Raw genomic sequence first — 21,590 nt, 5'->3', positions numbered from 1 at the left:
CTTCTTATCTAGGGTTTACTTTGGTCAAACCCTGAGAAGGAAAGCTCTGTACTGGAAAGAGTAATGCTGTTTAGACCTGGACCAGATAACTGAAATACAATTCTAGTCTTCTGGAGAAAGCTCCTACCAAAACCTCATTTTTTCAGTTTGAAGTAGTTGTTCTATTGAGTTTGCTGTGCTGTGCAGAGCAGCATCTCCTGATCTGCAGTTATTTTTTTTCCTTTTGTCAGTTTTGACCTATAGAAGTAATCTTTAATTTTTGTCTTTCTTCCTTCTCTTCTGAATTTAGAGAGAAGAAACTATTGGTGAGCTCAGAGGACTATGGCAGAGACTTGACCGGTGTGCAGAACCTTAGGAAGAAACACAAGCGCTTAGAAGCAGAATTAGCTGCCCATGAACCTGCTATCCAGGTAAATGCCTCTCTCCATGACACATTTATCTGTAAATGGCACATTTCTTGCTGATGACAAATATGAAAGCCAGGAAGAGGTTTGCTGTAATCCAAATAGAATGCATAAGAAGAGAGGAAGTGTTGTTCCATTAATTGTATGCTTCTCTGCTTTTGCAGGGTGTTCTAGACACTGGTAAGAAGCTTTCAGATGATAACACAATTGGAAAGGAGGAGATACAGCAGAGACTGGCTCAGTTTGTGGATCACTGGAAAGAGTTAAAGCAGTTGGCAGCTGCAAGGTGTGTGAGATGTCTTTGTAAAATTCAGTTTGAATTAGAACAGTTACATGGATTTACTGGTTCTTAGGTGTTCTGCTGCTGTCATTTGTTTTTACATCTTCTGTCTAAAAGCTATAAAGCAACACGGTGACTAACTTTACCTTTCCCCATACAGGGGCCAGCGTCTGGAGGAGTCTCTGGAATACCAGCAGTTTGTAGCAAATGTTGAGGAAGAAGAAGCCTGGATAAATGAGAAAATGACCCTGGTAGCCAGTGAGGATTATGGAGACACACTTGCTGCTATCCAGGTATGGAAAAAGTTATCAGCTTGTCATTGTTCTTATTGCATTATTGTCAGTTAGAGCTTAACAAATCTTGTCTTTAACTGTCTTTCCAATTCAGAGGTTATTGTTGGTTCCTTTTGAAGGCCTAAATTGTAAAAACTGTGAATTAACTTCATAGAAGTCCCAAATACGTTATTTCCTGTAGAAATGACTTGCAGTTTGGTGTAGCTTTGCATCTTGACTGCTGGTGAGCGATCCTAGTTAAATCAAATGGCTGAAGTTGTATGGGAAGTCAGTATCAGACTTCTTTTGTGCACAGAAAGCCAGCAAGTTGTGCTAACCAGCCAAGAGGAATAGTTTCTGTTAGCTGATATATAACAATAAATGAGCTTTTGCAGAAATGATTTTTAAAAAGTGGTGAGAAATGATTTTAAGAAGTTTCTGTGTCTCATGTTTGCAGGGCTTGCTGAAAAAGCACGAAGCATTTGAAACTGATTTCACTGTCCATAAAGACAGAGTGAACGATGTTTGTGCTAATGGAGAGGATCTCATAAAAAAGGTGAGCATAAACTGGTAAAGAAAAACCTTCAAATGCTACCAGAGACATCTTCATGTCAAAGTAGACGTACTCTTCTCTAAGGACTAATTTGTCATCTCTTTGAAAAGTGCTTTTTACTCATTTGTTGCAGCTGAATAAGCTGTGGGTATAAAGTGCTTTCAAAGCTATTTCTTGGACAAAATCTTTCAGCTGAAGCCCTTGCTCTGCCACCAGCTTACTGGGTGCCTTGAATGACCTTAACATCATAGGGGATGCATTTGGTTTTTTCTCCTGTCATGTAGAACAATCACCATGTGGAGAACATTACAGCCAAGATGAAGGGCCTCAGAGGCAAGGTGTCAGATCTGGAGAAAGCAGCAGCTCAGAGGAAAGCCAAATTGGATGAGAACTCTGCCTTCCTGCAGTTCAACTGGAAAGCAGATGTAGTGGAGTCATGGATAGGTATGTCCTATATGGAGCACGGTAGTCTAGCACAAAGAAACCAAAATACTCCTTTGTTTCAAGAGACCTCAAATAGCTTTTCAGTTGCTGTTGTAACAAGCAGACCTAAACCCAGAGTAATCAGCAGTGCTGTACTGATTTATGCTTTGGAGGTAACCTGATCAGGATAGAGGGAATGTTTGAGATAAGAGACCTGACATTTTTTACTACATTTGTTTCATTTTCCAGGTGAGAAGGAAAACAGTCTGAAGACAGATGATTACGGACGTGACCTCTCTTCTGTGCAAACACTACTCACCAAACAGGTTAGTGCTAATGCTGCTCCCACCCTGGAAGTGATGGAGAGAACAGGAGAACTCTTCTACAATACACACAGATCTAGTACTTATGTTTGAAGTATATGCAGAATATTGGAATGGTTAAATAAAGCACAATCTGAAATATTCTTTTAATGCTTCAGGAAACTTTTGATGCTGGACTTCAGGCTTTCCAGCAGGAGGGAATTGCAAACATCACAGCTCTGAAAGACCAGCTACTAGCAGCCAAACACATCCAGTCAAAGGCCATTGAGGCTCGGCATGCTTCCCTGATGAAACGGTGGAATCAGCTACTTGCTAATTCTGCTGCCAGGAAAAAGAAACTCTTGGAGGCTCAGGAGCATTTCAGAAAGGTGAGTGATCAACCATGGGGCTACAAACATCTAATTGTTCTCTTTGTAACAAATACATCACACTTGCCACTTATGTAGCTTTGTCATTTGTAGCTAATGATTTTAACAGTCCTGGAGACTTACATAAGAATTTTGTAGATGCTTGGAAGAAATAAGGAATAAAGGCAACCTGTAACTTATGCATGTTAATTCCATATCAACTCATACAGAACATTTGCACTACTGCATAACTGAACTGGATTGTTTTCTGTTTCCTAGGTTGAGGATCTGTTCCTGACTTTTGCAAAGAAGGCATCTGCCTTCAACAGTTGGTTTGAGAATGCTGAAGAGGACCTGACAGATCCTGTGCGCTGTAACTCGCTGGAAGAGATCAAAGCACTGAGGGAAGCTCACGATGCTTTCCGCTCTTCACTTAGCTCTGCCCAGGCTGACTTCAATCAGCTGGCAGAGCTGGATCGCCAGATCAAGAGCTTCCGTGTAGCCTCCAACCCGTATACTTGGTTTACTATGGAGGCTCTTGAAGAAACCTGGAGGAACCTGCAGAAGATTATCAAGGCAAGTCAGAGAGAGGACTTTTTTTCTTAGGTTACAACCTTTCAAGTCTTCCCTGGAAATTTTCCTCCAAGATAATCAGTACAAGAGTTTGTCTGCACACCTGGAAATACCTTGAAGTTTGTAAGCAAAGAAAGATTTCCATTAGCTATAAATTTGTGCTGTTGTCAGTTGGTTTCATGGTCTTCCATTTGTGGTCTTTCAAAGACAAAGCAGATGTACCTCATTTCCTGGCTTTAAAGTAAGTTTAACATCCGTATTGTGCAGAAAAATAACTGCTGGTTCAGTTCCAATTCTGAAGACTTAAGTAGGAACATTCTATGTTGTCATGTCAGATGATTCTCTTTAGATATCCAGGGCACTGGATCATTATATCATATCATGCTGGAGCACTCAGTCTTGTTTTGAGCTGCAGCTCTGAGCTTTTGCTTTTTATTACAGGCCAAGGACAATCATGTTATTTATTTGTTTGCAATTACTGTTGTTCATTTCTCAGGAGCGTGAATTGGAGCTGCAGAAGGAACAGAGAAGGCAGGAAGAAAATGACAAATTACGCCAGGAATTTGCTCAGCATGCTAATGCTTTCCATCAGTGGATTCAGGAGACCAGGTATAGTTTGTCTTCCCAGGTGCTGCCTTTAGAGATTCCTCAGCTAATATTTGTAACGATCTTTTTGTTCTAAGTTGTAAATACCTCTTGCTGAAAAACAGCTATTCAGGGCTTGTTCATTTCCTGCAGTTGGGATTTGAGGGAGGCTCTGTTAACCACAGAGAAGAGAAAGCCCTGAAACACCAACATTTCTGCTTCTGAATTAATTTTCCTGCAGTAATTCCAGAGTTCCAGGATTTCACTCTTCTCCCGTTATTCCTGAAGGTAGCCTGCAGCACAGCTGGATGGGTGGGGAATAAATAGCTCAAAGCAGACTGTGAAGCACCAGTGGCATTTCTGTCAGTGCTCTTTTTGTATTGAAGATACAGTAGAAACCTCATGAGAATTCCACTAGAGAAAGAAGCTGTGAAAAAAAGCTTAAAGCTACTTCTGTCACTTGCCCAGGGTGCTGGCTGGTAATACCCTTGCCTAGGGAGAGGGAGTAAAGATTTAGCAACTGTGTTAGAAATAAAAAAACCTCGAGGTCAAAAATAGCGGTGAACTGAAGAGCATGTTTCTAGTAAACAGCAGTAGTGGTGCCCAGACAGAGCCGTTGGCCAGTTCTAACACGCTCTGGTTGTGTTCAGAGGAGGTGAGTTCTGTTTCCATGTAATCCTGTGATCCTCTGTCTCTCTGTTTACAAATAGTTCTGTCTTCATGAAATAATGAAATTCAAATATGATTTTTAACTTGTTGATGTTTGCTTCCCACCCAAACCTCTGTCCCTCTCTTACTGTCTTGTCTCTGTCCTGCTGCCTGATGTTTGGATCTTCACATTCTACAGGACATACCTGCTAGATGGGTTAGTACTGAATTTTATATCTTTAAATGTTTGGTGGTGTGTTCTGCTCTGTGTGCTTCCTTCTGTCATTACATTGCTTGTGGAAGCTGTGCTGAAACCCTTTTATTTGAAAAGAGCAATCTGGCTGAGGTACACACACACAGGAAATGAGATTTTGGGTTAGATTTAGTATAAACCAGTAGAAATGTGATGATTTCCTACTCAAAAGCAGAAGAAATTACTTCCATGGTAAGCCACTGGCATACCATGCAGGTCCCAACTTTTGTTCTTGTGCTCTCTGAGGGCTTGTACAAGAAAAGACTTAATCTAATGAGGTGTGTGAGGACATGGACTAGTCTACCTTTGAAAAAGAGCTGACATTCCTAGTTTTCCAGCATTCCTCTGAATCTTGAATCACTGAAATAAACTCTTCCATTATAACTGTTCTCAGAACAATTAAAGCTCTGAAGTATTGACCGTTTTTGGTAAGGAGAAGGGAAGAGTCTGATGAAGAGGCTTTACTGAAATTACGTATCTTAAAACTCTGTAGTATGCAAATAGAAACTGCCCATTTTTTAAACTGCCACATAACTCCCCAGAGATTAAGTCCTTGATAGGAGAAATCAAACCCTTTCAACAGGAGCCCTCGAACGTGCTTGGGTGTGAGGGCAGTTTGATGCTGGCAGTTCTAAGTCCACTTTGTGTCTAAGGGAATAGTTGCTGAGGAGGGATGCATGCTGGTCATTTGTCAAGTAGTGGAAAGGAAATAAGATCTTGAAATGTCTTTGGACTGCCAAGCCCTCTGCGAGTGAGTCTGTCCATCTAAATTTCCTCAGTATTAAAAGCACAATGGCAGCTTTGTAGTAAGACATCACGTAAAATGCCAACAAATGATGTCTGGGCCTGAAGCAGGGGCCTGTGTGTCAGCCCTGTGTAGGGTGAGAGAGCCTTTCACATGGAGAGAGATGGCTTTTCATAATAAAAGGGTGGAATCTTTGCAGATAACTGCTGCTTATTTGCTCTGAAATGATCCTAGTGTCTTGTGTTCTGCCAGATAAAAATAATTTACGCCATTTTTGTTGTACAGTTTAATGGCACCGAGCAGATTTCCCTGGAATGGATGCTGAATTCCCTGCTCCTCTGTGAAGCAGTGTTGTAGATTAGTTCTGGTGTCCAAGAACAAGCCAACAAAAAGGAGCCATTTACTGAAAGACGTAGGGTCAGAGTTCGAGATCACCATGCCAGGCTCTTTTGTTGAGCATATTACCAGAAGGCTGCTGATATGCCAGGCTGACTCTGTCCTTAATTCTGCCTGAATAGATTAAAACCATAGATTTAGCTCAAAGAGGCATTGGCTGTACTTAGTCTTCCTTGGCAAGAGGGAAGGCAGAGCCTCAGAGGAGTTTCAAGATGGGTGTTGCTGTGTGTACATCTCCACTGCCCAGAGCAGAGATCAGGAAGAATATAAATGCCTTTAAGAACCTGTAGAGGAGTTAACTGCAGGGCTTCAACTTGACTCTTAGTGAGACTCAGTCTTGTGACTTACACAAAAAGAACATACTATTTTTGTGTGTGTGCAACCAGCATTTGAGTAATTTCCTTTCCTAAAGCACTTGCTTGTGTTTGCTGCAAGGTGGTGCTGGCTTGGAGGGTGGCTCCGCTGCAGTGGCTGTGTTTCGGTGTGTTCTTTCCTTTGCTCTTTCTTCCTTCTTTTTAAGGAATTTACCTGGTTTCTTTTCTTTGACTAGCATAGCATATCGTCGTGTCATTCGTGTCTATCAGTATGAAGTTGGGGATGATCTATCTGGAAGGTTTTTTCCTCTTATTTTCTTACCTCACTTTGGTTTTCAAATGCACTCTTTAATTCCAAGGCTCGCTTTCCTTCCAACTAACTCTCACGGCTTAGAGATGCTTGGAGGTTTGTTTCCCTGTTGACTCTCTCCATGGGTGGTTGCCAGCTTCCTGCTCAGGGTTCTGCACGTGCGCTTCATCTCTTTAGATGTGCATTGAACCTGAGCTTAACCCTGTGGTGAGAAACCCCCAGATACTTGGTACATTTTCATTGCTGCAGAGTGATTCAGCACTTGAAATCTCCCTCAAGAAGCTTAAAGGTGTGTAGGAGGATAAACCTCAGTGGGGATGAAAACCCCGGGTTTAGTGACTTAAATACCAGCTACTTAAGTTTTAGGAACTTAAATGCCACAGAGTCGAAGGAGACAGCGCCCAGGCTTGTTGTCCATGCACAGGTCATTCAGTGTGAACTCTCACCCTGCGTGTTGGAAGGGCAGGGATTGTTAAACCACTGCTGCTTCAAGGATGCTTAGGATCTTGGTAGGGGGAAGGCAGCATCCAGAGACTTCCCATAGCCAGTCCATATGTAATAGATCTTCAGACCATCACCACAGCGTGATCTTTATCTGCTGCTGCAGGGGCTGTGGTGTGCCTAGAAGCTCAGTGTGGAAATCTGCTGTAGAAGAGCGACCATGCCTCAGTTTCTCTGGGTGCATCACAGGGGAGGTGGGAAGGGCAACTGTCCCCCAGCCCCTGCAGGGTAGGGGAGGTCTGTGGCTTCCTGCAGTGATTGTGCCATGCTAGGATTACTTTTACACCAAACCAGTAGTTTTCAACATCTTTTTCCCCCATTTTATCCTCATGTAACATCCCTCTGTAGAGCCCCTGTACCCCACTGGCAAGCAGAGCCCATCTCCAGGGAATCACCTGTTGTTGGGGGGTGTGTGTGTGCTGGGCACGGGGGAGCGGGGTGGGACTCCACCAAGTTCCTAATTTCATTAGGTCCAGTAAAGTGGGTGCTTTGGATCTGGCATGAAGTGTGGCTGCTGATGGTGTTGCCTTTAAATGGGGCTAGAAATTAACTATATAAAGAGATAAAAATCAAACACATGTCCATCTGAAACAGGATGAGTCATAACAAAACACAAAACCAGTGTTCAAATATCTATAGGAGAACAAGGCTGCTGTGAGGGTCTTTATTTTCAAGGAAGGACTGTTAATTTCAAGCCCCACTTGCCATTTTTTCTGGGATAAGTGCATTCTCTCACTGTGATTCTGTGTTTAGGTCGTGCATGGTGGAGGAATCGGGAACGCTAGAATCACAGTTGGAAGCTACTAAAGTAAGTGATGCTAAAACATGGAATTGGGGTGGGGCTGGAAATGCGTGTCATTCCATGGTAAAATCCTAAGTGACTGCTCACATTCCAAGTACTGAAGGGACCTTTGGGATTATCTGTTCACATACCTGATGTCTGATCACAACCACAAAACAACACTGATAACATTTTCCTTTTTGTTCTATTTTTATTAATGAGCAGGGTAGGGGCAGGGAGGATCTAGTATTTCCAGCATGTTTCCCAGTCAGGGGGTTTTGGCTTAAGAAGTGGTTTGTAAACCCTGTTGCTTTCCAATAGTGTGCACAAGGAGGAACATTGTTGAGTAGGATTTTACAAATTCCAGTATATGTATATATAATCCCAGCAGAAAAAGACTAGAGCCCTCCTTCCCCTGCCAGCCTGTGTCCAACCATTTAAGGGGGGGGGGTTGTGCTACTTGATTTCTCTCCTCTTCCTTCCCACCAGCGCAAGCACCAGGAGATCCGAGCTATGAGAAGCCAACTGAAGAAGATCGAGGACCTTGGAGCAGCCATGGAAGAGGCACTGATCTTGGACAACAAATACACAGAACACAGCACCGTGGGGCTGGCCCAGCAGTGGGACCAGCTTGATCAGCTGGGCATGAGAATGCAGCACAACCTGGAACAGCAAATCCAAGCTCGGTATTGCCTGGCTCATGCATGTGTTGGGCTTGGGGGGCAATAGAAGATGTGAGACATCTACCCATATCTAAAAACAACCCTTGTATGGTCTTTGCTAACAGTTGTATGCTCTTACGGATGTAGGGAGCTTATAAATCCCAACCACCTCCTGGCTGTCCTCAGAAGGATGAAATTAGGAGTTTTGGAAATAGTTCCTGTTGGCCATTAGCAACGACAGGATCTTAGGGAAATGGATTGATTCTATTGAACTGTAGTGCTGTAATGTACTGTTTGCTCCTGGTCCTCACCTTCTGATGCAGCCGCTGGCTTGGGGCACCAGCAGAGTTCTGCAGTTCAGGAGCTGTTCACCAGTTTTGCTTCTTCCTTTTCAGAAACACGACTGGAGTGACAGAGGAGGCCCTGAAGGAGTTCAGCATGATGTTCAAGTGAGTGCAGGGGAACGCTCGCAAGAGGCTTCTTGGCGCGTGGATGGCTCCTGTTCATAGGGTTCTCTGACTGAGCTGTTTCCAGCTCCTTTGTTGTCTGCCCCGGTTTGTGCTGAGCTGCTCTGACGGCTGCCAGATGGTGAGAGCCTCCAGAAACACAGAGCCTCTCCTGGGCACGAGGACAGGAACCAGGAGTGCCAGGGAATTCCAGCTGGGAATACAGCCATTTTTGGATGCTTTTTAGGCAAAGCAAAGAATTTGTGCTTACTTTTTGTGCATGTGAGACAGAACTATTGATTGATTCAAGCTCATTTGTCCAGAACACTGGACTAGTTGTAATCTGTTGTGGTTTTCAGCCCACTTTATCGCTTTTGGTACTCACCAGCTGACACTTAAAAATGTGAGCTCTGGTTTTATGTTTTTAGGCACTTTGACAAGGACAAATCTGGACGACTTAACCACCAGGAGTTTAAGTCTTGCTTGCGCTCTCTCGGCTACGACCTGCCTATGGTTGAGGAAGGAGAGCCAGACCCAGAATTTGAGGCAATCCTTGACACTGTCGATCCCAACAGGTACTTACTGTAGAAAATGTGGTGTTGATGCTCCCCTTCGTTAAGGCTCCTCCCAGAAAAGCCAAGACCCCTCAGGCAGGTACAGAAGCGCTGTGCTTTGTGCGCTGATGGGCAGCAGGGCTCACGCTGTGTTTCCCTGGCAGGGATGGACACGTCTCACTGCAGGAGTACATGGCCTTCATGATCAGTAGGGAAACAGAGAACGTGAAGTCCAGCGAGGAGATCGAGAGTGCTTTCCGTGCCCTCAGCTCAGAGGGGAAGCCCTACGTGACCAAGGAGGAGCTCTACCAAGTATGTGCTGGCTGTGGCCCAGTGGGGAAGGATGATAGAAGGGTTGTGTTTCTAAGTTGTTAACAAAGATGGGCACCAGTTGCTTAGAGGTTCGAGTCACTGGTGTTGTGTTAGGTCCAAACCTGCCAAGGTGCCCTCTGCAGCTAAAGCAGGGATGATGGTGATGGCCCTTACCTGCTTTCTTGGCTCTGAGAGGAACAGGAAAAGATTTAACTGCCAAAGAACTACTGAGGCTGAGTAAAAGAAGAGCTGCTTTAGGCCTGGGAGGGTGTTCACTGTCCTCAGAGACTGATAGTTACTTTTCATCACTGTGGAGACTAGAGGGAGATGTTTCTCCAGTGGTGCAAAGGAGAGAAACTTAAGGGTAAGCTCAGACAGTAGAAACGTCTCCTCCCTCTCGCTGCCCTGCCAGGACAGCAGGTTTTTCCTGTCTGAACCCACCAGCTGGCAGAGAAACAAAGAGGTTGCACTACTTCCTCATATCAGTTACCTGCTCTGTGTTCTTTGGTGGGAAGCACAGGTCAGACCTTCCAACCTCAGCCAACTGTGCCAACAGCCAGTGCATTTCCAGGCTGGGTGTAGCTCCACACCCCTGGCCCTGTGCTGCTGGGAACGGGCCGCCTCCATGACTGCCCCTCCGCAGCCCAAGCATTCGTCTCCACCTCTATGTTTCTGTCTTCCAGAACCTGACCCGGGAACAAGCCGATTACTGCATCTCTCACATGAAGCCCTACATGGACGGCAAAGGCAGAGAACTTCCTTCTGCCTACGACTACATAGAATTTACACGTTCACTCTTTGTGAATTGATCTGAAAAACCCCCACTAGTACCAAAAGATGCGAAGGACACGCTCACGTTTGCTGACTGTAGCTCTGCATGTGTCTCTCTCTCTCTCTCTCTCTTTGTGCTCTACAATAATCAATGTTACTTTATGATGTAACCTTAAACTGCTTAGCTTAAAACTCTTAGGGAAAACAAAACATGGTGCAGTGTGCTTCAATAAAAGTTACTGGTCGAACCACAGCAGCTTGTGTTTCATGGTTAAATAAGAGTTTAACTGATGCATGGAGGACACTCCCACTGTCATAGCGAAGTGTTTCTCGGGTCAATGCTGTAGAAGAGGTGAGTGGAAAACTTGTGGAGGCAGAGAAGTACCAGGCTTCTTGCAGGTGGCTGTGCTGCCACCTCACTCCGTGCTCTCACTTGCCAGCTGCTCCAGATGTGTCACTTCCCTGGGTCGCTGCTCAGTGAAGTCTGAACTGAGCTGCCACACTTTGATGGCTCCGGTGGCATCCCCTGCGGCCAGGAGATGAGTTTGCTTCACGTTGAATTCCAAGCAGTACACGGGGTGTTCGCCTGCAGCCTGCTTCATGGATACAGCCGGCTTCTGCGAGCTCCTCTCAAAGTCAAAGAGGTACACCTCTCCTGTAAAACACAGTTACTGCAGCTTAACAGCAGTGGTCAGTGTATTTAACAGCAGAGTAGTTAGGCTGGAGCTCAGAGTTGTTCTCTTTAACCCGTTTCCCTTCCCTCTGGATGGTGTCTGAGCTGTGACAGGCACCTGACATCACTGCAGGACAGTGTGGATTTGTTCCGCTGTCAGAGACCTGAAACCAGGCAGCCAAGTGCTGCCACATCCCTGTTCCTTAACCCAGAACTTGGGCAATTTGCTAAGGAAAGTTTCTGTTTAAATCGTTTGCTCTAGAAGCAAATGTGAAAACCGAGGAAGACCAAAGTAAGCTGTAGCCAGGATGCTCTCACCAAGTTATACCTGTGAGTGGTTGGGGCAGCAGCAGACGAGATACCATCAAAAGTGAAACGTAACTGTGACCGATGTAGTCTTGGCTAGAGTTAAAAGTTACCTATCGCACTGATAACCACAGTGCAAACATGGTCACTGCTGTCTGCTCCTGGGAAGTGTCATCGCTACAACTGACTTGGACTAATTAATACCCAGAATGATCCCAATTCCCTGTCTAAGAGCAAGCTCCTGCAGGTACTTGCCTTCACCCGATGCAGCTGCAAAGACGAGTGGTCGGACTGGAGACCAGCGTACGCAGAACAGGTATTTCTTTGATAACTGAAGAGAAACGAGGGGTTGTGTCTGCAACATGGAGTGCAGGTGGACCTGTCCGTCAGTCCCACAGCTCAGAAAGAGGTTCCTGGGGGAGGGAGGAACAAGAAACAACTTATTTTGCTTTACTGCTAAAGATACAGACTAAAGATCAGTGAAGGAGCATGACCTTGGCCAGTAGAGTATTGCTTTGCCTGAAGCAGTGATTACCAACCCGTACCCTGGGCTGTGGAGATGCAGCTTTGTCACTGCCCTCAATTAAGTTTAATGAGGGTTTGTGTGGCCCAGAGGCCTGAGAACTGCTGAGCCAGGGATGGGCTTTGTTGGAGTCACGTTTGTCTCCTGCAAATTAGATGCAAACCAGCGCTGTCAGCACATTTCATAGAAACATGGTGTGGGGCCTCTTCTATGGGTGGTGGGTAAACTGCAAGCAGAGATGGTAGATCCAGTTCAAATTCAGGCAGGTACCAGTAAGATTTCTGATGGGCAGATCACTTAAAGACAGCTGGAGAGGGACTTTTGACAAGGGCATGCAGGGACAGGACAAGGGGTCACAGCTTTAAACTGACAGAGGGGAGACTTATATTAGGTGTTTGGAAGAAATTCTTTGCTGCTGGACACACGCTTCCAGCCCCTGGGGCTACCTGAAAAGTGGGTTTTTAGAGCCAGGCAGTAACTGTGCCTGAGGTGCAGCAGCAGTGTTGGTGCCCAGCACTTGCCTGTGGAAGGGGGAGCAGCTCACGGAGTACACAGGGCCACCGTGCGGGGAGAAGGCAAGTTCCGCCGGCGCCCGCAGCGGCACAGAGCTGCCTGTGTGGTGCAGAGCCGGTGTCACTGCGGCCGTGCAGCACTGCAGGGAGTAACCACCTTCCACACCCACGACGAACACCCGGGGATCGAAGTGGGAGAAAGACAGCGAGGTCACACCGACCGCTGCCTCTCCACAGGTGACCTGGGAGAAGAGACAAAGCTGCTGTGAGAGCCAGGGCCGCCAGTGAACACACATGCATCTGGAGCAGCACAGCTGGCACCAGCCACCATATCTGTAGCACTGCTCAGCCTTTAACCTCTGCAGAACCCTCCTACGAGGGGATTCACGTCAATTAATATAACTACAAGCAAGGTCTCTTCCTCCATCCCAACAGCTTCTCTTTAGAGCATGGCAAAACCGCACCTGTTGTCAGTCTTCCAAGGAGTGATTCCAGTATGGCAAAGGAGATGGGGAGCAACGGTTAGTGCATCTCTTCAAGAGGGGCTTTTCCTGGCCCTTCTCATGTGGGATGTGAGCTCTGCCACATGGGCTCTAGCATTTGGAGTGGTTTTGTAAGATCAGCCCTCCTTGAACTGCTGAACTCACCTTCTTCAGCCAAGAACTACGAGGGATCTGCTGTGCCACCAAGGCAAAGCCTTCAGCCAGGACCAGCCGCCCTTCTCGCTCCTCCCTCCACACCAGGATCTTCCCATCTGTCGACACGCTCAGCAGCCGGGACTGGTTTCTGTGCTTGGCATCAGGCAACCAGTTCACCTGTTCCAAACACCATGAGCTCAGGATAAGGGGAACAGCAGAGTGGTCCAGCCCCTGCTTGGCAGTCCCCTGATCCCCCCAGGATGACATGGGAGCAGAGCCCAGCAGCAGCCGCTGATCCTGGTACCAACCCAGCTGCTGCTGGGAGCTGGCACAGGGATGGAAGTGCTAGGATAGAAATGTGTTTGGGTGTCCAGGGCTGCACGAGGTATTGCAGCGTCTGTGGTTCATCTGCCATCGCTTCTGAGACGGTGTTTACAGCACTTTCACCCAGCCATAAACGGCGTTTTGCTGACTTTCCGTTATGAAAATAACACAGACTGCCCAGTCACAGGACCCCAGAAGGATGAAAAGCAGCAGGAAGAGAGACTCTGACACCCTTAAAGGGTGTAGCTTTAAGCTTCCTACTAAGGATCAGCAACACTTTGCTGATCGTAAGTGGCGTTGGCTGCATCTGCATCAAGAAAGAGTTGCAGCACAGGAACAGGACAACTCCTGATTTACCCTGAATAGTGAGAAGTTATTTTTTAAATTGTGTCAAATTCAGCAAATGCCTGTTTCAGTAGATGGATCTGGGGGAAAACATCCAGCCAAAAGAGAATGTAACCACTGAACCAGCAGCCTGGCTGTGGACAGGAACTGAAGGGGTGAAATAGTCATGAGACTGCTCGTCTGCCCCAGCCCCATCTGCTGTAGCTGTTCTCTGTTACCTGATAGACTGGATCTGTGTGAGTGTCATCCGTCATCCCTGTCCTCAAGATCACCGGGTCCTCTGTTCTGCTGGTGTCCCACACCACCAGCTCCCCGCTGAAGAGGCCACCTGAAAGGACAAAGATGGAACACTGAGGTCAGAGAGCTCAGAACAAATGCATAAACAAAGCTGAGTAAGAGGAAGAAAATGATTCAAGCTGAAGGAAATGAGAATTTCAGAAATTCATTTCAGAAATGCATTTCAGACAGAGTCAGAGCAACCCACCAGCTATCAGCGAAGGCTGGGAAGGGTGAAAAGCCAGGCACATGACAGAACTGGGAACATCCACCACTAGGTCAGGGTGCTTCGGGTTCAACCCTCGTCTGTCCAGATTCCAGGTACAAACATAGGATTTTTCTGTGCTCCAGTCCCCATCGTCCAACCTGAAAAAGAGAAAGCTGTGTCTTGCCTTGTCTGCTCCACAGAGGATCCATATCTGGTGTCCATAGGGCACTTAGATGTTCCGCTTTGTGGCTTGAAGAAAAATTGAGGAGAGGGGATCATAAGGTGATAGAAGTTCTCTGCAGGCTTGTATATATACAGTATGTGTCAGTGTACTTACAAAGTGCCAGCAAGTAAATCTCGGATACGATTCACTATTCTAAGACCTACTGACCATTCAAATAATGGGAACAATATAAAGGGTCCATAGAGAAAGTTGCTGTGAGTATCTGGGAATGAAAATGTAAAGAGACTGAATTGCTGCTGATTTGCAAACTGGCTGAGTTGCAAACCACATCTCCTCTAAAGGAGCACTCAAAGATCCAGGGCCTAGGAATACACTGTGAAATAGTACCTTACCTGGAGGGCTCACAGGAGCCTTGGTTGGCCCGAGAGAAGCAGCGTGATTTGAAGCCCAGGTGCCTCCACAGGAACAGAGAACACTCTTCACAACCACCAAATGGTGCTGGTGACCCTGCACAAATCATGCTGCACACCCCGGCTCTAGAATTCAGTCCAGTTCCATGCCCTTTGTACTTGTTTGCCAGAAGTGGATCATGAACTATTACTCTGGGATGCTGACAGCCACCAGCTACTTCCTTTGTTATTTCTATCCAGTTCATTCCTTGCACTTGCCAAAATGTTACATGGATTTCTGCCACCAGCACCAAGCTGACCCCTGTGATGTCCCTTCTTGCTACAAGGAGATGATACAGAGGACAGAGATCTACAGAACAGTCAGTGGTTGGGACAGGAAGCAACGATTTTGAGCCTGACTTCTACTGCCTTTAGTTGATGCTCTTAATTCTTCTATTGGAAGAGATGTGATCAAATAAAAGGCACAAATTTCATCCAATGGGTAACTGAGCTGTGAAGCTCCTTATTAAAGGATGTTGTAGACGCTACAAGTTTACACAAATTCACAGACACTGTAGGAGTTTGTGGAAGGGAACTGTACTGAGGGTAACCACAGACACAGAAACCACATTCTCATCTGAAAACAGCTGTAGCCTGGGAGAGCAGAAGGAGCAAGTAACATACAGGTTTGCCCTGTTTTACTCTTCCCTACGCATTCCCTTGTGGATACCCTTTTTGCTGGGGCTTTTAATCTAAGAAATGGCAGTGGAATAAAAAACTAATAAGGGCAGCAGCCGGGCACAGAAAGGAGAAGCTGCTGTAGACATTCACTGGACTCGATGAATGTTTTTCCAACCCTCGTGTCAGAAATCCTTAAGTGTGTGTTAGCACATGTCCATGGCATCAGGCGCACGCGTGAACAGGTGCCAGGTTCATCCAGGGTGCTGAGAGACCACATTAAAACAACAGGATCTTCAGCAAAGATAAGCACGTACTTCCAAACCTCACCTACACAGATTTGCAAGTGCATCTGCTCTCTACATTTTCTTTCCAAACAGAATCTATCTAGAAATAAACCAGTGAGAGTATGTGCATCCATTCTGGGGGCAGGGGGAAGGAGAAGAAGTATAAGCTGTCATTTAAGACTGCCCTAAGACATTGTTTCTTTGAATATGAATTATTTAACTTGCATAAGGTGTGTGTATATATATATATATATATACACAGTTTAGAAATGCAGAGAAAGTGACCATACTTAAAACTCAGGTCAACCTTAAAAGCCAGCTCAAGCTCTGCTGCACTCTCAATCCAGTCATGTACTCACCGGCCATACGAACATGCAACAACGGATCCGGTTGCATTCCATGAGACACTGGTAACCTGCAGGTTTTGATCCTGAGCCTCTGGGTATGACAATGTATGCAAACACAACACCTGGAAGAGATCGAGTTCAAGCACTGAAGCAGAGAAATGGGACCTGTGCACACCCCCGGCACAGTGCCGGCTTCCCCTCTGCCCAAGCAGCACAGATACATGTAGAAAAGTTGTGGAATTCCTACCTGCAAAAAAGCCCCACACAAAACCTGACCCTACCTACCTGTTACCTCGTAACTGCCTCTCACAGAGCACACACCTCAGGGGCTGCACTACAGCTCTGGAAAGCTGTGCTATAAGGATTTATAACAGCCCCCCAAGTATGAGTCTAGCACTTGCTTCACAAGCGATGGGTTGAAAACAGTGGTACCAACACGCACTGACTGATACAAATTGCTTCCACTCTTGAGCACCATACACTCAACAAATATAACTTAAGCAGGAAGAGCTGCCAAATCATTGTTTCTAGATACTAGATACTAGATACTAGAAAAAAAACTAGCAACTGTTTCTAGATACCTGCTTGCCTGGCATGCTCTAAAGCAGCTGCTGGAAGGTGAGGACAAACCTACACTAACTGCGGGCTTCATTCTCACAAAGCTACTGCCACACAGTCAGTAGCAGGAAGAACAGCTTTACCAGGCAAGGCCAGGCCACGACCAGGTGGGAAGAAAACCACCAAGTAATGACTAATGATTAGAATCTGGCAAGAACAATCAGAGCTGTAAGAAACAGAACTAACGAGTTTGAGCCACTGCAACTGGTTCTGCTGGGGTAAAGACAAGGATCTGAATTCTGTCAACTTACTGTTTCATTCTGATCTGTCCAGTTCACTTCAAAGCCATCAAAGGCACGGCTTTCCCAGTTTTTCTTTAGCTCTTTGATAACAGTGTCCTCCACTCTCTGAAGGAATGACCGAAGGCCAGCGTAATCTACTTGGACCTTTTGCTGGAAGTCACAGAGAGCATCTGTACTTTGCTCTGTCTGCACACTGGCATCTCGGCTGGTATGAGACTGCGTTGCAGTTTCCACTGTTGAAATTTTCCTAGTCTGGCAGCTTTTCTAGTAAAAGAAGACAGAGAGTCTCTAATGCAAACATAAATAAAGAGCACTGCACAAAACATTCAAGGCATCTTCCCCTTCTTGGCATTTCAGAGATATTCAAGCATGTTTGCACACCTCTGGTTCATGGCTAACAGGAGGGTGCCTGTGTAATTGTCTGAGTGTTGGTGATGCATTTGTGACCTTCACATGATCTGATCTGAAGCAGGGATACCTGCATGCCAGTCAAATTTGGGCCACGTGCTCTACAGCATAGAATGGGGAGGGTAAGAGAAAGCAAAAGGGATGCAAGCCTCCAGAAGTAATGGCAAACATGACAGCAAGCAGTGTTATCAGTTCCCAACGTACCAATTTTGTGGCTGCTGCACCTGTGTTTCTTTGCCAATTTATATAAGGGGCCTAAATAAGTAAAGTGCTGTAAAGGGGTAGGGATGTGAAGAACTGAGGGGAACGTTTCCTTCCGCGCCGAGCTGGAGCAGCAAAACCCTGGTGGGGCCTTCACCGAGGGACAAGGCCACCCCTTCAGGATAGGGGAAAGGAACAGCTGCCCCCGGCCCGGCCGCTCGGGCCGGCGTAAGAGCGCGGTCCAAGGCCCCACGGGGTCCCTCGGGGTCTCACCGCCTCGCAGCGGGTGCTCCGGGCGCTTCTCCACAGCGACTCCACATCGGCGCCGGGCGCGGAGATGTCCGTGAACATGGCGGCGAGAAGGGGCCGTGACCCAGCGCGCTCCCACCGCCCGCTCTGCGGTTACCGTGGAAACGGGTGAGGCGCGGAGGAATGACGTCACCTCGGGCGACAGGGCGGCTGGCGTGCAAGCGGTAAACTGAGGCGGGCGGATGCCATGTTGGGGAAGGGAATGAGGGTTTGTGCTGGGCGGGCAGGGCTCCATGTGGGGTACGGGCTGGCACCGGCGGGCGCCTCAGCCGCCACGTTGTTAATGCCGTGGGGCTGGCTGGGGGTTCTCCTTCTCTCTCCCCTTCGGCCACCCCAGCCATACCCATGCTGAGCCCCGGCTGGTATCGCCGCGCCGCCACGGGCACAAAGTGGCAGCGCTGACGGGAGAGCGCGGCGGCTGCCCGGAGTTAAGATGGCGCCGGGAGCAGAGAGGCGACAAAGCCGAGCGCGGAGTAGGGGGGGATATGAGATGGCTGCGGTGTGAGCAGCAGCCTGGGGCTCGGTGGCTGGCGGCGCCCAGGGGTGCGGACTGTGGTTTCTGTGTGTGCTCTGGAGCCGCGGGTGTCGGTCGCGGAGTGCGGCCAGTAGAAGCCGCGGTGCAGCTCGGAAACAGGCCTGGGGCTCCACTGCGGAGCCGCCCTCCCTGCTGAGAAGGAATTGTCAGTAATCATAGAAACACAAGGTTCAGTGCGCCGCTTGGGTTAGCGTGTACAGCGTGTGCTTGCTGAGGAAATGAGGTAGGGCAGTCAAGCTGTGTGTGTAAAGCCTGGTGTGTATCGAGTTCGTTTTTACGTTTGTTGGGTTGGAGAAAGGAATTACAGTGCTTTGTACTACTTAACATCACTACGAACTCGATGCACACCAGCAGGGTTGCTGGGCAGCTCTCCTCCCAGGAGCTGGGAGGTCTAAGTATCTGGGTACAACATCTGCCTGTTGGTGCGGCTACAGCCGGACGACGATTGTGCTGCTTGTGTCTGCAGAAACGTTTAGTGGTGTCACAGGCTCCTTAAGTAATTATTCCTAATGGGTATGACTGTGCTTAAGGGTTTTTTCTAATTGTAACTCCACTGGGACAACAACGATGAACACACGGGCTAAATTTAGCCCTCGCATAAGCAGGCACAGACACGCTAACTTCGGCAGCGTTACTGCTGCTGTTGCTGGGAAGGAGTTTGGCCTCTATGTAAAAACCGGGATTACAGGATACAGAGTAGGCGCTTGTGGGAACAGACACAGTGCTGCTTTAGCACATGTGAATCCAGTGTCAGAGCTGAGCACAGTGGCTTTGAGGAATCACAAGTAATTGTGAAATAAAAGTCCCTAAAACCCGTGATAAAGAGCTGTTACAGACAGTGAAACTGAAGCAGAAAGGTTAAGTGGTACCTCCTTCAGAAGTAAGGAAAAAAGGTCCTGATGGAACTGAAGCCTCCAGATCTCAATCCTGTGATTCTGCCTCTGGTTTGTGTGGAACTTGACGATGCTCTGATGCTCCGTAGCACTGCTAAGAACAAGGATGTTAGGATGTGAATTACAACACTAAAAGCATACTCTGTTGTCCTTTGTACCAATTTTAACACAAGTTAAACACCTGAAAAGCCACAGCTCTAAGACTCTAGATTTTCAACCAAGTGTCTGTAGCCCTGAGTTTGAGACAACTTTACCATCTTTATTTCCCATTCAGTCTTCCCTTTCCACCTTCTTTTAAACATCCATTTACAAAGCAGCTTTAAGAGTATTGGAAACAATGCACTGGTTTTGTGACAGCAGGATTCCAGACCCTCCTCTGGAGAAAATACTTGATGTTCTGCCTCAGTGTATTCATTTAGGAACTCAACCGCTGTATCATAAACCAGTGCTCTGCTGCTATTGTTGGTGAAATCTTAGTATAGCACTTACTGGGAAATGCCTATTTTTTATGAGATCATCTTGAAGACACAAGCCAGTGACGAGATAATCTATCCCTTAATGAAAAAAAAAATGTATTTTCCATTCAAATTCAACAGCCCTATTAAAAGTTCATAAAGTGACTGTTGTTGAATGAGTTTTTCTTCTGCAAATAAATGCAGGAAGTAAATTCTAATCTGCATTTACTTTGTTGAATAACTGATACTAAATACTTGAGCCCAATAGTAGAGTGGGTTTTTCAAGAGGATCTTAATGTTTAAGATTTATCATCTATAAATAGATGATTTTAAGTCACCACTAAATTATCTTTAATTGGTATGATTAGAACTGCCAAGGATTATTACTGTTTGGTAGGAGAGTAAATATTACAAGCGTGAATTTATATACAGTCTGCATCATAAAAATGCTGAGCACAAACAGCAATTGAAAAACTCTAAATAACTTGACAGAGGGAATTTAAGGAGAATGTTGGTGGGGTTTTGAGATGGCAAAGAGATAAGAAAACTGGAATTGAATACGTGAAACAGACCAAAACTAAATCAACATTTTCTTCAGCAGTAATATGCAAAGTTACTGCAAATGTAGTGCAAGTTCCACATAATATGGTACCTGTCTGGACTTTTCCTTCCCTGAGGATGAGAGAGGAGCAAAGAGCTCTGAGAAATGAGCAAACTGCTCAAAAAAAAAAAATTACTGTTCTAAGTAACTGTATTTTAATCTTTCTTTATTCCAGTATCTCTTGATTTTCTGGGGTTTCAATATATCAACAGTATTTCAATAAATCCTATCTTTCTTTCTGTCATGGCAGTATCAGATACATAGAGATCTTTGTTTTGTCATAGTAACACTACATTGGAAATAAAGTAAAATGAGGGCTAATCAGGGAAGGTTGTTACTAGCCTGAAGCTATTAAGTCCCTCTAAAGTGGTTGTTACTGCAGTGCTGATCTGTGCCTTTTCTTCTTTGTGCTTCATGAGACAAAGTATTAATCAGTTTTCACTTTCACATAATGGAGCAAATCAGCATCAGAAAACAAACGAGAGAAGACAGAGGTAAAGAGAAAGCAGTGTTGGAAGAAGCACTGGGGAGAAAGTACCAGAAACAGGCCAGATACAACCCTGCACACACCAACTGAGGCTTTGATTTCTAGGACTTGGAGCAAAATAAATAGGCTAAGCTACAGCTCAGTAAAAATTCACCCACTAGTGGGTGCAGCAGCTGCCCTCTGTGATAAATGAAACAACTGAGCTCTGTTAAGGCTCCAGACAGCCAAAACAGCAGTCTCTACCCCAAAACAGAGAGACCTAACTGAGCCTTCCCCTTTAACACCTTCCCTTCCATTCCTGCCACCCCAAACAGATGCAAGTAAGGACGAAGAAAACAACATGCACGGTTCAAGCACGGATGGAGTGTCTGACAGTGGGACAGAGCTCTTGAGGGTTTAGTTTGGCAGTGTGGGGCTTGAAATGGGATCAGATTGATGCCTGTCTTCAGAGGGACAGCACTTTTTACATATTCTCCTTTATTAATAACAAAATAGCCAAACAACAGAACTCTTCAAAAAATAAAACAGGTTTATATCAAAGAACCTACTTGTCTCCCTAACTAGTATAAGGTTAGTATAACCAGCAAAATCCAATTATGTTTCCCCAGTTCATTTCAAACCTGTGCACTACTGAACTGCCTAGCATGACAAATGAGGACTGGCTGAGGTCTGAGTAGTTAGCTGCACTGCCTTTGAAT

General features: G+C 46.2%; 2 protein-coding genes and 1 long non-coding RNA gene across 9 annotated transcripts in view; 2 read left to right on the top strand and 1 right to left on the bottom strand.

Annotated features, from left to right (window-relative positions):
- Nucleotides 1–10,706, top strand: part of SPTAN1 (spectrin alpha, non-erythrocytic 1) — a 51,131-nt gene extending 40,425 nt beyond the window's left edge. For 5 of the 7 annotated variants that reach the window (XM_080630931.1, XM_080630933.1, XM_080630930.1 and 2 more), the window contains 8 exons: nucleotides 290–410; nucleotides 569–690; nucleotides 845–977; nucleotides 1,414–1,512; nucleotides 1,794–1,953; nucleotides 2,182–2,258; nucleotides 2,414–2,623; nucleotides 2,882–3,223. In XM_080630931.1, coding sequence (XP_080487057.1) covers nucleotides 290–410; nucleotides 569–690; nucleotides 845–977; nucleotides 1,414–1,512; nucleotides 1,794–1,953; nucleotides 2,182–2,258; nucleotides 2,414–2,623; nucleotides 2,882–3,208 — 1,249 coding nt within the window. In that variant the 3' untranslated portion in view covers nucleotides 3,209–3,223. Of the gene's footprint in view, nucleotides 1–289; nucleotides 411–568; nucleotides 691–844; nucleotides 978–1,413; nucleotides 1,513–1,793; nucleotides 1,954–2,181; nucleotides 2,259–2,413; nucleotides 2,624–2,881; nucleotides 3,234–3,671; nucleotides 3,785–4,607; nucleotides 4,626–7,680; nucleotides 7,736–8,197; nucleotides 8,395–8,765; nucleotides 8,820–9,244; nucleotides 9,392–9,534; nucleotides 9,683–10,365 lie in introns of those variants that run through there. The other 2 variants (XM_080630935.1, XM_080630929.1) reach the window with 2 other exon arrangements.
- Nucleotides 10,707–10,757: 51 nt separating this feature from the next.
- Nucleotides 10,758–17,974, bottom strand: DYNC2I2 (dynein 2 intermediate chain 2). The gene is made up of 9 exons (XM_080630936.1): nucleotides 17,886–17,974; nucleotides 17,013–17,267; nucleotides 16,156–16,265; nucleotides 14,259–14,416; nucleotides 13,993–14,102; nucleotides 13,115–13,282; nucleotides 12,477–12,709; nucleotides 11,688–11,845; nucleotides 10,758–11,108 (listed from the first exon to the last, which is right to left on the bottom strand). Exons 1-9 carry the CDS (start codon nucleotides 17,961–17,963, stop codon nucleotides 10,870–10,872), a joined length of 1,509 nt encoding a protein of 502 aa, XP_080487062.1. The 5' UTR covers nucleotides 17,964–17,974; the 3' UTR covers nucleotides 10,758–10,869.
- On the top strand, nucleotides 11,028–12,758 carry LOC308227940. The gene is made up of 3 exons (XR_013958163.1): nucleotides 11,028–11,097; nucleotides 11,680–11,748; nucleotides 12,705–12,758. It is a non-coding gene; the product is annotated as an uncharacterized lncRNA (long non-coding RNA).
- Nucleotides 17,975–21,590: the final 3,616 nt, after the last annotated feature.

This window comes from Psittacula echo, assembly GCF_963264785.1.
Source record: "Psittacula echo genome assembly, chromosome: 16".
Classification (NCBI taxonomy): domain Eukaryota; kingdom Metazoa; phylum Chordata; class Aves; order Psittaciformes; family Psittacidae; genus Psittacula; species Psittacula echo.
This window is presented reverse-complemented; position numbering and strand designations above follow the sequence as displayed.

Bases quoted from the DNA above. Each gene is read 5' to 3' on its own strand.
- DYNC2I2 (XM_080630936.1), bottom strand. From the start codon at position 17,963: ATGTTCACGGACATCTCCGCGCCCGGCGCCGATGTGGAGTCGCTGTGG. The intron at 17,268-17,885 runs GTGAGACCCCGA...TTCTTTTACTAG, and splicing joins GGAGCACCCGCTGCGAGGCG to AAAAGCTGCCAGACTAGGAA. The intron at 11,109-11,687 runs GCAAGTACCTGC...TGTGTTTTACAG, and splicing joins TGCAGCTGCATCGGGTGAAG to GAGAGGTGTACCTCTTTGAC.